The sequence below is a fragment of the Cetorhinus maximus genome, chromosome 3 (assembly GCF_964194155.1).
Source record: "Cetorhinus maximus chromosome 3, sCetMax3.hap1.1, whole genome shotgun sequence".
Lineage (NCBI taxonomy): Eukaryota > Metazoa > Chordata > Chondrichthyes > Lamniformes > Cetorhinidae > Cetorhinus > Cetorhinus maximus.
Genome location: NC_135881.1, coordinates 41,890,008 through 41,903,820, shown reverse-complemented (window position 1 = coordinate 41,903,820; position 13,813 = coordinate 41,890,008). Strand labels below are relative to the sequence as shown.

At 40.7% G+C, this 13,813-nt stretch overlaps 1 protein-coding gene across 6 annotated transcripts in view; it reads right to left on the bottom strand.

The window, feature by feature from the left end:
- znf438 (zinc finger protein 438) overlaps positions 1-13,558 on the bottom strand; it is a 217,389-nt gene extending 203,831 nt beyond the window's left edge. For 4 of the 6 annotated variants that reach the window (XM_078537743.1, XM_078537767.1, XM_078537750.1 and 1 more), the window contains exon 1: positions 13,280-13,404. Coding sequence is in view for 2 of the 6 variants with exons in the window: in XM_078537741.1 (XP_078393867.1) it covers positions 13,280-13,440 (161 nt within the window). In the remaining 4 variants the exon portion in view is untranslated. Of the gene's footprint in view, positions 1-13,279 lie in introns of all 6 variants that reach the window. The other 2 variants (XM_078537755.1, XM_078537741.1) reach the window with 2 other exon arrangements.
- Positions 13,559-13,813: the final 255 nt, after the last annotated feature.

Below are 13,813 nucleotides of genomic sequence, written 5' to 3'. Positions count from 1 at the left end.
TTTTGCTAAGGGTCCTTGATGCCACAATGGCAGTGGACAAAGTCCCTGTTGAATATCATCCTGAGTTTTTCTACTTGAATCAAGAGGGCAAAGTGGCCTTGTTTAATTAAATTGAAATGGTTTTAACTAACTGATTTAACAGTCACATCGCAAGATCTGTTCCATTGTAAATATGTTTTTATTCTCAAAATGCTCAACGTTAAGCGGGACCATGCAACAAATTCAATCGCGATGTGTCAATGGTCTCAGTTCAGAGGACAATGATGGGAGATTAAACTTTCTGTTCATTCCACCTTAGGCACAATCTAGGTCACTTAAGGCACAATCCAGGTTCAACAAGCTGAAGCCTGTGACCGTTTTGTGACAGATGTGCATAAATCTCATACAACTAGAGTAGAGTGCCAGGAAGAGAATATTTTTCCTCCCTCACTGTTCAAGTCTTTCAACCATGAAACACATTATACAAAGAGGAACTTAAGATATCCACAGGAAGGAAATATAAAAATGAGAATATGGTTTTAAAACAATGATGTTGGATCCTAAATGTAACGAATATAAAATATAGTATTTGTATTTGCACAAGGAGTGGGAAAAAAAATTCAGTAAGCATTTTTTATTGAGTATCAATTTGTTTTAAAGGAAATTTTCAATTTTCTAAGATGAGGGAAGGAAAGCACAGGGAAGGTCAAGACTGGTGGAGTCTGCAGATGGAAATCTATGCTGTAAATTAGATCTGCTTTGAACCCTGATAGTTCTACCATTTAACCAGGGAGTATCTCCTTTTATGATTAGCAGGTGTATTCATACACAGCTGAATCTGATCTGGTCTTGCAAAACAAGGCATGATTTAAGATGCAGAGTGCAAATTTAGACAGATGTTCACAAGATGGAACGTAAATCATCAAGGTGACTATTAGCATTCATAAAATGTAAAGGGGTTTGATAGCCCAGTTAAACATTTCAAATGCTTAAACACATACAAGCCCTTAAAATTTGGGCTTGCTTTATGCAAGAAACGCGCCTGGATAGAACTGAGCACCGAGGCGGTGAGTGAGTGGGACAGATGTTCCTATTGTAAAACAAGAAGCTAGAATCCCTATGATGGTACAGTTGGTGAAGATACCACTTGATCTAGCACTAGGTCACACACACCAAATTGGCCAGCTTCAAATCACATCTATTCTGATTAGTTGCAGTGTGCAGTATTCGTGATGCTACAAATGGCCTCAGTGCTCAAGCTTCTGCTCTTGATTGATCGCTATCCAGCAACTGCCCCATTGGAAAGTGTGAACATGAGATGAGATCAGCAAATAGCTGACAGCAACTGTCTTGATGACTCTGGCAAGTACAGGAGTGCTGCTGGGAAAAGAGATGCAAAAAATGTGTTTTTTTCATTCATGGGATGTGGGCATCACTGGCTAGGCCAGCATGTATTTCCCATCCCTAATTGCCCTTGTTCAGAGGGCAGTTAAGAGTTAACCACATTGCTGTGGATCTGGAGTCACATGTAGGCCAGACCAGGTAAAGACGACAGATTTCCTTCCCGAAAGGACATTAGTGAACCAGATGGATTTTTACAATGGTTTCATGATCATCATTAGACTTTTAATTCCAGAGTTTTATTGAATTCAAATTGCACCACCTGCCATGGCAGGATTCAAACCCGGGTCCCCAGAGCATTATCCTGGGTCTCTGGATTATTAGTCTAGCGACAATACCACTACGCCATCGCCTTCCCCCGAAGAAGAACAAGTCTGCCCTTTTCCTCAACACAAGGTGCGATTTTCAAGTTGACGTCTTTAAATTGGACAAAGATCATAAATGTTTATACTCCTGATGTCAATCAGGTTATCAAATTAGAACAGCAACTTCCATTGATGTAATGTAGAAAAACAACCCACAGCATTTCAGAGGCATAATCAGACAAAAATGAATGTCAAGCCATTGGATATATTCAGAGGTGTGACAAAAGCTTTGTCCAAATGGATTTTATGGAGGGAGGATCCTAAAGAAGATAAGGTGGTGAAGAGGTGTAGGATTTAGGGAAAGAATTCCAGAGCATAGAAGGCTGAAGGCCGACAATGGTGTAGCAAAGAGGGCATGGCAAATGCACTGAAGCCAGAGACGGAGGAATGGCAGGTTCTGTGTTGAATGCCAAAGAAGTCTGAAAAGGTGAGGTGCTTCGGTAATTTAAATACAAAGATAATAAATTTAAATTGAAGGTGCTAGGGGAACCAAGAACCAATGTAGGTCAGCATGGACAAGAGTGAGGGTGAGCAGAATACTGTGTGGGATAAGATATGGGCAAAAGAGTCTTGGATGAGCCTAAGTTAATGAAGTTTGGAGGCCGGCCAAGAGATCTATGAAATAAGCAAGTCTGGAAGCAAAAATGGTACAAAAGAAAATTTGAACAGCAAGGCGTTGGGGCAAGGTTGGAGGCCTCCCAAGGGGAAGTAGGAGGTCATTGTGATGTAGGTGCTTCCACACAACGTGGGATCATAAACTCAGCTCAAGTTCAAGGTTGATAAGGATGCAACATTACAGAGACTCTAGTTTAAATTAAGAGAGTGAAATCCTTGACAAAAGGCAAGTAACATGGAAACAGGAGTAGGCCATTCAGTTCCTCAAGCCTTTTTACCATTTAGCAAGATTACGGCTGATCTTAACACCATTCACCTGCCTTAGCTCCATATCATTTTATACCCAAGATGAGCAAAAATACATCAATCTCAAATTTAAAATTAGTTAAGCTCACCTCTACTGCTATTTGTGAGAGTGTTCCACACTTATACTACCCTTTGCACAAAAAAGTGTTTCCTAAATACTTACCTGAATGCCTGGCTCTGATCTGAACAGAATGTTTCCTTGTTGTTTACTACCCCAACAGTTTCTCCCAATATACCCTATCAATTCCTTTCAAAATTCTAAAAACCTGAATCAAGTCATCCTGAATCAAGTCATCCCTAAACCTTCTTTATTCCAGGGAACAAAACCTTAGTTTATGTCATTTTTCCTCAGAATCTAATGTTTGAAGTCCTGGTTGCATTCTAGTCAAATCTTTTAATTTATTTTTCCAATCCACCATAGCCAGCTTGCCTCTCATGCTGTTATAACTCCTTTGTTCAGATTTAGGACCCTAGTTTTAGAATGAACTATATCACTTCAAACTTAATGTAAAACTCTGTCATATTATGGTCACTATTTCCTAATGGCTCCTTTACAGCAAGGTTATTAATTAGCCCTTTCTCATTACATAATACAAAATCTAAAATAACCTGATCTCTAGTTAGTCCCTCAACATACTGCTTCAGAGATCCACACTCCAGGAATTCATCCTCCATAGCAATAGTGTTAATTAGAGTTACCCAGCCTATATGTAAATTGAAGTCTTCCCATTATTACTGTATTACCCATGTTACATGCAGTTCTAATTTCCTGATTTATACCATGCCCAACATTACCACTACAGCCTGGTGGCCTATAAACAATTTGCACCAATGTTTGTTGTCCCTTGCTGTTTCTTAGCTCCTGATCTTGTGCCTTATGAACAGTGTTACCCCACCTCCTATCCTTCATAAATGACGAATATTCCTGAATATTCAGTTCCCAGTACTGGTCACCCATATAACACATCTCCGTCATGGCAATTAAACTGTACCCACTGACCTCTTTTTGCACCTTCAAATCACCTACCTTGTTGCGAATGCTGCGTGCATTCATATAGAGTGCCCTTAACTTTGTCTTTTTAAACATTATTCCGCATTCTGATCCTATTTGATGCTTGCCATTGGTTCGTCTGCCAACTAATTTTGCTCACTACTTTTCTGCTTCCTGTTACCAGTTTTGCTTCCCTCCAACTTCAGCTTCCTCTCAGTTTCTCATCCCCCTGCCAATTGAGTTTAAAACCTCCACCACAGCACTAGCAAATCTCCCTGAGAAGATTTGAGTCCTGGTCCTGCTCAGGTGCAACCCGTCCATCTTGCAGAGGTCCCACCTTCCCCAGAACCAATCCCAATGTCTCAGAAATCTGATGGCCTCCCTCCTGCACCAATTCTCCAGTCATGTGTTCAATCACGCAATCCACCTTTTTTTTTATTTCTTCACGGGATGTGGACATTGTTGGCTAGGCCATCATTTATTGCCCATCTCTAATTGCACTATTCCTATGCTCACTAGAATGTGGAACTGGGAATAATCCGAAGATTACTGATTTTAAGGTCCTGCTTTTTAATTTCTTTGCTAAGTCCCTAAAATCTGCTTTCAGGACTTCATCCCTATTCCTATCTATGTCATTGTTACCAATGTAGACCACAGCCTCTGGCTGTACACCCAAAACAGAAGAATGTCCTGCAGCCGGTCTGTGACATCCTTGATCTTGGCACCAAGGAGCCAACATAACATCCTGGAGAATTTGTTTTTGGTTTTGTTTTGGATTTCCAGCATGCGCAGTTTTTTGCTTTTATCTTAACATCCTGGAGTCTCGTCTACGGACGTAGAAACGCCAGCCTGTTCCCCTAACAAACAAATCCTCCATCATTGTTGCCCTTCCACTCTTCTTTCACCCCTCCTGTGCAGCTGAGTCCCCCATGGTGCCACAGATCTGGGTCTTGCTGCACTCTTCTGAGGAGCCAGTGTCCTCAACAGCATCCAAAATGGAAAATCGGTTAACAAGCGAGATAGACTCACGGCACTCCTCCACTAGCTCTCTTAGGTTGCATGGCAGTCACCCATTCCCTCTCTCCCTGCATGTTCATAACCTGCGTTGTGACCACCTCCCTAAACGTGCTATCCACAGAGTTCGCTGTCTGGCGGTTGCACCACAGTGACTCCAGCCACTGCTCGAGTTCCAAAACCCAGAGCTCAAGCTTCCGCAGCCAGTAACACTTCCCACAGATGTGTTTGTCTAAGACACATCGTTCATCCATGACTTCCCACATACCACAGGAGGCACATTTCACTTGGCCAAGCTGCCCTGCCATACTTTAACTTTATAAACTACTTATTCTAAATAGAGTACCTTACAAGTTACTCACCAATCAGCTTCTTCCACTACCCAACGCAAGAACCAAATACTGGAGGGTGAAAAACGTGCAAAAATTGAGCACCTCCATCCCCCAACTCCTTCACTCACCAAACTCCTAGCTTCTCACTCAATTCAAGCCGTATTCCATTTGCAAGTAGCACTCAAACCCCTGTATTCATGCTATCTGAAACCAAGAGTCAGCTCTATTGCAGTAACAGATTAGACTAATTAGCTAATTAACTAATTACAGCCGCTCTCCAGTAAGAGTTTGTTTATCCCTGCCCAAGACTGGAAGAAGCTTACTTGACTTGCACAGTAAATTTCAGTTGCTAAATGATTCCGACTCTAGATTTTCCAGAAGGGGATTGGCCCTTAAGATTCCCTCAGTCACCAAACTCCCAGCTTCTCATTCATTTCAAGCCGCAGTCTTTTTGATCTGATCAACAAAAGAAGATAGTCCATGCAATGTTATACTCCATGGAATAGAGTACTTTGCAACTGTAGTCTTTTATCTTGCAAGTTGATGGGAAAGAAGCATTAAGTGTTAGCTGGATCATAAATTTATTTCAAAGTTTACTTAATGCTTCTTGCATTTGGTTTAGTCCATTTAGATTAATGCATTACTTCTACAAAACTAACCATCTGCTATCTTAACATAATAGTAACTTTAGGAAAAAATTCTACAAAAAGTATGAAAATATGTAGGTCTGCCAAGATTATCAAGTTAGGAGAATTCACAGTTAAAAACAGGGTAAAGGGTGAAATGAGTTATCATGCATTTATATATGGTTTGTTTAAAGAAATGCAATTCGCAAGAAATCCAAACACCATTCCTTCACTGTCGCTGAGTCAAAATCTTGGAACTTCCTTCCTAACAGCACTGTGGGTATACCTACACCACATGGACTGCAGCGGTTCAAGAAGGCAGCTCACCACCACCTTCTCAAGGGCAACTAGGGATGGTCAATAAAAGCTGGCCCACAGAGCGAAGCCCACATCCCTTGAATGAATTTTAAAAATTAATTCAATTGCTTAATTGAATTAAGGTAATCTGATGTAGTAAAAGCTCATGTTTCAACTATGTGTATATAAAAATGTACACCTTAATGTAGTTGCTTGCTGACTTAAGTTGACTCCCTATTCTTTTCAAATGAAAAATGAATAATTCCTCAACGCTCACTGTAACACTGATAGACAATGTCTCAGGTTAATATATATTCTTGATCATCCTGTCTAATAAAAATCCAAATTAGCACCTTTAAGTACAACCCTCAATGAAAATACCAAGATATGGGTTTTTAGCAAAAAAGTTAAAATATGTATTTATGTATTTCTGTTGTGTACTTAATTGTCTTCATAAGAAACTGAATCATAGATATGTATAGCCCTTCTATATCACTAACAATATCTCCTTTTGATTGAAAAGATTCCCTCCTTCCCTTTTTGAATATTTACAATAGCTACTATCGATCAAACAAAATATAGCCTTGAGTTTGAGTGAATTTGGTGAGACTGATTGAGGGAAGGATGCTGACCAGACATTCACTGCTCTTAAAATTAAGCCATGGGATCATTAACCTCCACCAGGAGCCACATCAAAGCACAGCACCTCCAGCAATGAAGTACGTTGGGTGTCAGCTGAGATGAGGACTCTGAATGGGGCTGAAACCACAATCACTTGAGCCAGAGGTAAAAGTGCCACCAACTGAGGCAAGCAGACGTGTTAATTAGTTTTCATACATTTCTAGACAAGTTACTTACTTACTGAACATAACACCATATCACGGAGGTAAACACTCACGTTGTTTTCAGCAGTACCCATCATCTGCCATTCTGGTTTAGCAAAATTCCTAGGACCTGGTGTATATTTTCATGACACTCAAAGCTCACATTGTAAAGCAGAGAAACAGCAGATTTTCAATTTTTGTGGACAACTTAACTTTCCTTTCCCCAAGGCATTTTGTTCAACTTTTTGATTTAAAAACTCCGTTTTTTTTAAAGGAGAAAAGCACCATGTTTAAAATTGAAATGAGAATGCAGACAATATTCTCCATATCCAATAAAAACAAGAAAATTCTGCAAATATTCAGGTCTGGCAGCATCCATAGAGAGAGCAAAAGAGTTAATCTTTCAGGTCAATGAACTTTCATCAGAAATATTCTACATATTTCTTCTCTTCCCATCTTTATTCTATGCCAATGCAAATTTTACTGTTTCAAGTGATGTTTTCTACAGCTGTAGTTTTAAATTATATTCAATTTCAAGAGGAGTGGCAGTTTATTTCACAGAACATGATGTGGTATTTTACTGATACTTGGTTGAAGTGCACGTGTTTCATAGCTAAAAAATAGAGGTTTCAAAATAGCTGCTCCTTGGGATGAGAAGCTGAAACTAGCATACATTCCTTGCAATATGCAGCAGTTCCAATTTCAACATGATATAATACAGGAGAGTTGAATTCACTGTCGTATCAGTAATTTTATACACACAGAGACAAACAAGTCTGAATGCCTCACCTGACAAGAGAACTGCAGTCAGATAACATTTTTCAATTGCAGGCCTTTCCAAATAGACAGGTCTGCTGATGGTCAGGATTATTTTCTCACACTGTGTTTACCACTAATCAATATAACAGACATTTCACAGAACAGAAGAAAATAAACTGCATTATAAGGGAGTACAGTAAGTGAACTGACCCTTGTGATAGATAGAACTTAGGATGTTTGAATTGATTCCATTTATATGGATATCCCAAATGTCTCCAGTACTTTACAGTGTGTGAAGGTCTGCAAATTTTACAGATCCACAGACTCCCAGCAACCATCTGATCAGATAATCATCTCTTACTGTGAAATATTGTGCCAATGAATGAAATTAAATCTTACAGCATTAGTTTTCACATGTATGCTGACGACATCCAGCCCTTCCTCCCCATCACCTCTCTTGACACCTCCACAGTTGCTAAATTGCCATCGTCTTCAGCCCGCGTTACAAACTCTGCTGCCTAGCCGCCAACTCCATTCCTCTCCCTAGAAACTATGAGGTTAAACCAGACTGTTCACAACCTCCATGCCATATTTGATCCTGAGCTTAGGTTCCAGCCACATATCTGTGCCATCACTAAGATTGCCTAGTTCCACCACCCTAACATCACCGACTCCACTCCCTACCTCAGCTCATTTGCTGCTGAAACCTCATCCATGCTTTTGCTACATCAAGACTTGTCCATTACAACACACTCCTAGCTAGCCTCCCACATTCTAACCTCCATAAACCTTATGTCATCCAGAACTCTGCTGCCTGTGTGCTAATTCACAACAAGTCCTGTTCATTCATTACCCCTGCGTTCACTGACCTCCACAGGTGCCCAGTCAAGCAACACCTTGATTTTAAAATTCTCATCCTTCTTTTCAATTCCTTCAAATGCCACTTTCTTCGCATTCTTTGTAATTTCCAGCCCCAGAAGCCTCCGAAATGCCTGTACTCCTCTAACTCTGACCTCTTGAGCTTCCTCAATTTTAGTTGCTTCACCACTGATGGTTATGTCTTCAGCTTCTCAGGGACTAAGCTGTCAAATTCTCTCCATAAACCATTCACTTCACTAACCCTCCTTCCTCCTTTAAGATGCCCTTTAAAATCTATTTCCTTGATCAAGTTTTTGGCTGTATGCCCTATTATCGTCTTCTGTGGCTTCTGCCTTATAATGTTCCTGTGAATTGCCTTGGGATGTTTTATTATGTTAAATGTGCCACAGAAATACAAGTTGTTGTTGTTATAAAACCCTGGAACTTCTCAAGTAACTGTGGTACCAATCCCCCACAGATCAGGAAGGTCCTAGTCTCAGTCTCTGCTCAGTGTTCATTTACCCAAGGGGCAGCAGAGTATCTGGCAGGGTTGTCCATTCTTTGTTATCCACTGACTCCTGCTGAAAGAGTAAATGTACAGGTGCTTTCCCATAGTTGAATAGCCGACACGGAGAACAATCCTTCATTTAATACCACCCTCACCCTAAACATGGAGACGCTTCAACTATACTCAGTTGTACAGCTGAGATTATAACACAGTGTACAACAATCACAAACCAACATATATAACCATGGCATGGACAATACTCACCATTTTCTTTCACATCTCTCCTGGCAAAAGTGCAGGTTGGAAAATGACAAGAATTAGCATAGTGCCATCCCATGCAGCTATATATCCAAAGTTTTCGATGTGTATTCACAATTTGTATAACATAGCGGGGATGGTGGAGGGTGGGTTCTCTCTTACTTTCTTCCTTCCCTTAAGGGAGGCAACTAATCTCCAACTAATACAATGGTTCAAATAGAAATTCACAACATAGGGAACTATGGCCCTGAGCTCACTTAAATGCAGAGCATGGTGGAATCATTGCACTCCATTGTGCCTTTTATACTTGGCTTATGATTTTAAACTCCAAAACAGAATGCAGTCAAACATCATTTCATTGCAGATCGAGAGTCACAGAAAAAGGATTTTCCACTACCTCCCTCTACATGAAGTTGTTAACGTTGTGTGAACCAGGGCACTACAAAATCTTTAAAAAGCCATACATATTCCCCTTCCTTATTGCCTATATCTGCCAGCTTCGTTCTTTCTGCCAGTGGTGCATGCGGGCCTTTTGTGATCTGTTTCTTAAAAACCAAAGCTGCAAAACCATCATATAAGAGAAAAAAAAAGCAAGACAAGAGATCAAACTAGTGTTGGGAGCAGCAGGGAGTTTACATAACAACTCATCCTCAGTGGCCACTTGTCACATTAATGGCCTCCAGGACCCAACCAGGTGGACATCGAATTCAATGTCCATGAGCAGACTGATAGTATGTGGTGTTTAGTATGTGGTGTTTTGAAAGAAAAGCATATCTAGATTTCAGACAAATACAGTCTTCTTCTGCTTCCATGAATGATCCCAAAGATGTAAATTGCAGTAAAGCTAGTTAAAGTCAATCCAAAACACAGGTCAAAATTATAGCACATAGAGCTGCAAACTTAAAGACTACACCATGTCACTGTAGTACACTGTTCAGAGTAACAGCAGAGTATTAATACTACTGTTACTCCAGTGTCAGTGATTTGCACAAATCCGAAATTAAGAATCTGTGGGAGTTGAGTTTCACTTTATTTCCATTAATTACATCAGTAGAGTGTTTGAAATGAAAGCTAAAATTATACAAGGACTAAGTTAGGAAAACAGTTCCTGTTGTGCAGTTTAGGTCATTTATCCACACTCAAAAACAAAATTCTAACTCAACTGTTGCATCTGTGGTTTTTAATTACCTCTTAACTCAGATATTGAATTCTCTTCAATTTCAGGCTTTTTCATGATGCACACCATTCCTCATTCAGAGGTATTAATGACATCCCAGGGTAACTGGCCCAGAAATTTTCTTTCCCTCCAGGGACATGTCTAGCCTCTACTCATCAACTGACTTCAATAACCTAGATGAATTTAGGAATTTCCCTTGCGGCGAACTGCTGCACAAACACACACACAATCACTCAATTTTTTTAAAAATTCATTCTCGGGATGTAGCCATTGCTGGAAAAGAAATCTCTACTCGATTGGTACAACTAATTAGCACTGCAGCACCCTGTGCCAGATATTAAATTTTCACAGGCTTATTTGAATTCCACAAGCACTAAGTTCTAACACTACAGTTCTTCCTGACTTAGAACATAAATGCATCAGGTGTAACAATACAATAGTGTGTGGTTTTAGTTGCAAAATAATTTGTTGTATAAGTAATTGTATTTAGTTTTAGTTGTTGATCCTTTTTTAAAAGTTAAAAGCCCAAAGTGAATGATATTATCACTAAGGAATGGAATTTTTTTCATTTTAGGCATCCAGGCATCAGGTACAGCATAGTTGGAAGCACAGGAAAACTTCCTCTACTCTGCACCAAACACAGGCCTCAGCCCCAACATCAAAAAAGCATCCCTACTGCACCAATGTAACAGTTTCCCCTATTTTTCATAAAAGCTATCCTGTGGCCTCCATTAGATTGCCAATTTGTGGAAAATAGCAACAGCTTTGTGTATTCAATGGATCAAGACAGCCCAGGTTAATTTCATATAGGACCCTTACATAGCAGAGAGATTTCCGTCTCATTAGCCTCAGTCGTTCAAAACTCAACCCATCCCACTTCGCAGACCCCATAATTTGAGTTTTAATTAAAAAAAATACTTATTGCAGCTAATGAAAACCAGTTAATTTACTATGATTCCACAACACGTTTCAGACATCTCTCTAAAATTAGTGGGAGCACAACAGAAATAGCAAACAGACGATATGTTCAATAATCTAAGAACATGGAAGAAATGGGAACTCTCCTGCAGTTATTTACCTTAAAGTTGATCTATTTTATTTCTACTGTTTCCCTTAGCTACATTGCAACTGTATTTGACCTGCTCAGAAGTAACTGCCTCTTCTGATATGAGCTAACTTTAAAGGAAATGCACAAGCAAGCTTGACTCTGCTACCACTCAAGATATTTTTTCCACAAACTGGTCTCAAGATGTATCCCCTCAGTATAAGTTCCATTTACACAATACATAAATCACGGGCATCTTTGAGAACCGTAATAGTTTTAGCCTAGTATGTCAGTAAATCAATAGCTAAAGCAAACACAAGGACTACCTGGGTCAATAGAAAATAAGTAAATTTTAGTGCAATAATGATCGACCTTAAAAGGTTGCTGTAATTTGTCAGTGGATAGCCAACTACTATGTGAACATACAAAGTCAGGTAAGAAATTAAACTGTAAACCTAAATCACACCAACATTAGTGATAAGTAGTTTCCCTTAGATATCAATACTTATCGGAATATACAAACATGAAAACGTTATCAAATTAGATATTCCAAAGATCAAAGCGCACAGACAGGTGACAAAGGGGTTTGATGATGTGTGCAATATTTCAGTCTTCAGATTCCATTTTTTTGTTTATGTCAAATAAATAATTTACAATATGTAATTAGAAAACTAAAACTGTGATTGTGGTAAAAGTGTTATTATCCATGAAGTATAAATGGAATGTCCTGACCCGCAATTAAATATAACTATCTGCACCGAAGAAGCTTGACACTTCTTGAAAAATTAAAATTTCATCGTTGGCAACAGCATTCACCATTTCTAATGCTGCAAATGAAAAGAAGGTGACTGAAAAACATGTAGGCACCATTTGGAAAGGTTTAGGACAGAGGCAAATAATATTTTGACACTACGTACCCAAAAGGTGAGGAATCAAGGTTTTAAACATTTTCAGAATGAAGTAAAAAGTATGGAATCATTTATATTTTTATATAAAAGAGATGAGGTAGAATAAATGCCGGCCCAACGAGCGACGCCCACATCCCGTGAGTGAATATATATAAAAAAAAATAAGGTCGTTCCCTTTTTTCTGGGTATAAAATGGGCCCGACGCGTGGCACACCGACATGAATTTCCCCCGGGTATTAAAGCTGGCGACTTGCAGCACTCAGCAGCGTCATTTACCTTACCCCATCGCCAATGGGCAATATGAACCTAGGCAAAATAAATCTAATACTAGTTTTGGGGGGGGAAGATGAAGTAACAAAAACACGCCAGCTGCCTGCATAAGAGCGTCAAGCCTCCGCGCTGAGAGCTGCAAACCCTGAAAAACAACCTCAACAGGACTCAAGACGCTGCCTTAGAACTGCAGGTGCACGTCACCCGCCCACGCTGGCCTGGCAGTGGAATAAAATGTTTAAGAGACGGTGAGAGGTCGAAACTCCAGCTTGTGCCGCTGCTCTGAGCAAAGCAGACACGGCCAGTCCGCCCGCCCGCCCGCCAACGTACAGCAGTCAGCCGAACGCCATCCCCCGCCTCCCGCTGAACAGGGCCACACGAAGGCCCAGATCGTGGCCTTTTTTTAAATATATATTTATATATATATATATATAGATAACCGAGGTAAATATAACCCAATAAATTCTCCGCTCAGCAGCAAGCGCTTTGACAAAAATAAAAAGGGTCAGCGAATGGCTGCAGAGAGGCGAAGGAAGCCAGGCCCGGCCAAACTGCTCTTTTCTTTTTGGGGGGGGAAGAGAGAGAAAAAAAAACCCCCCACATCCTCAGCCAGGTCAAAGAGAGAGAGAGAGAGAGAGAAATAAAATTAAACAGGAAGCACAAAACTCCAACTCGGCCAAGCTCCAGAAAGGTTCGGCCCGCCCCTCCTCACCAGGGATGGGGGGTTAAAATACAGTCCGGCTCACCGTGCTTTCTCCTCGGATTCGCCTGTTTTCTGTGCTTGCACCTTGAGGCATCCGCCATGATCGGCTCTAGCTGGGCGCCGCCATCTTCTTTCGCTCCGTCCATGAACTCCAATGGGAAAGGAGCAGGGCGGCTCCTGGCCCAGGCGGCAACAACAACACATCAAAAGAGCCTCTGCTGACTGAGCATCGGAGGCTCCCTGACTGCACTCTCCCCCCTCCCGCCGCCGCCAGCCAGCCAGCCAGCGGCAAGCCAACTCGCCAACGGAGCGACAACAACTTAACGCTTCATGCTGCAGGCAGGGTTTTAAGAATGCAACTTATCCCGATGAAAGTTTTAAAAATGAACGTAACTCCACGTGCCTGGTGTGACATATTAATGTAAAAGCAAAAAAAAAGCAAAATGCTCGGCGGGTCAGGCAGCGCCTAGAGAGGGAGAGAGAGAGAAGGAAAACGCAGGGAAAACTCAGCCGGTCTAACTGTATCTGTGGGGAGACCGAGCCTAGTTAACGTTTCCAGCCCGTGCGACTCTTCTTC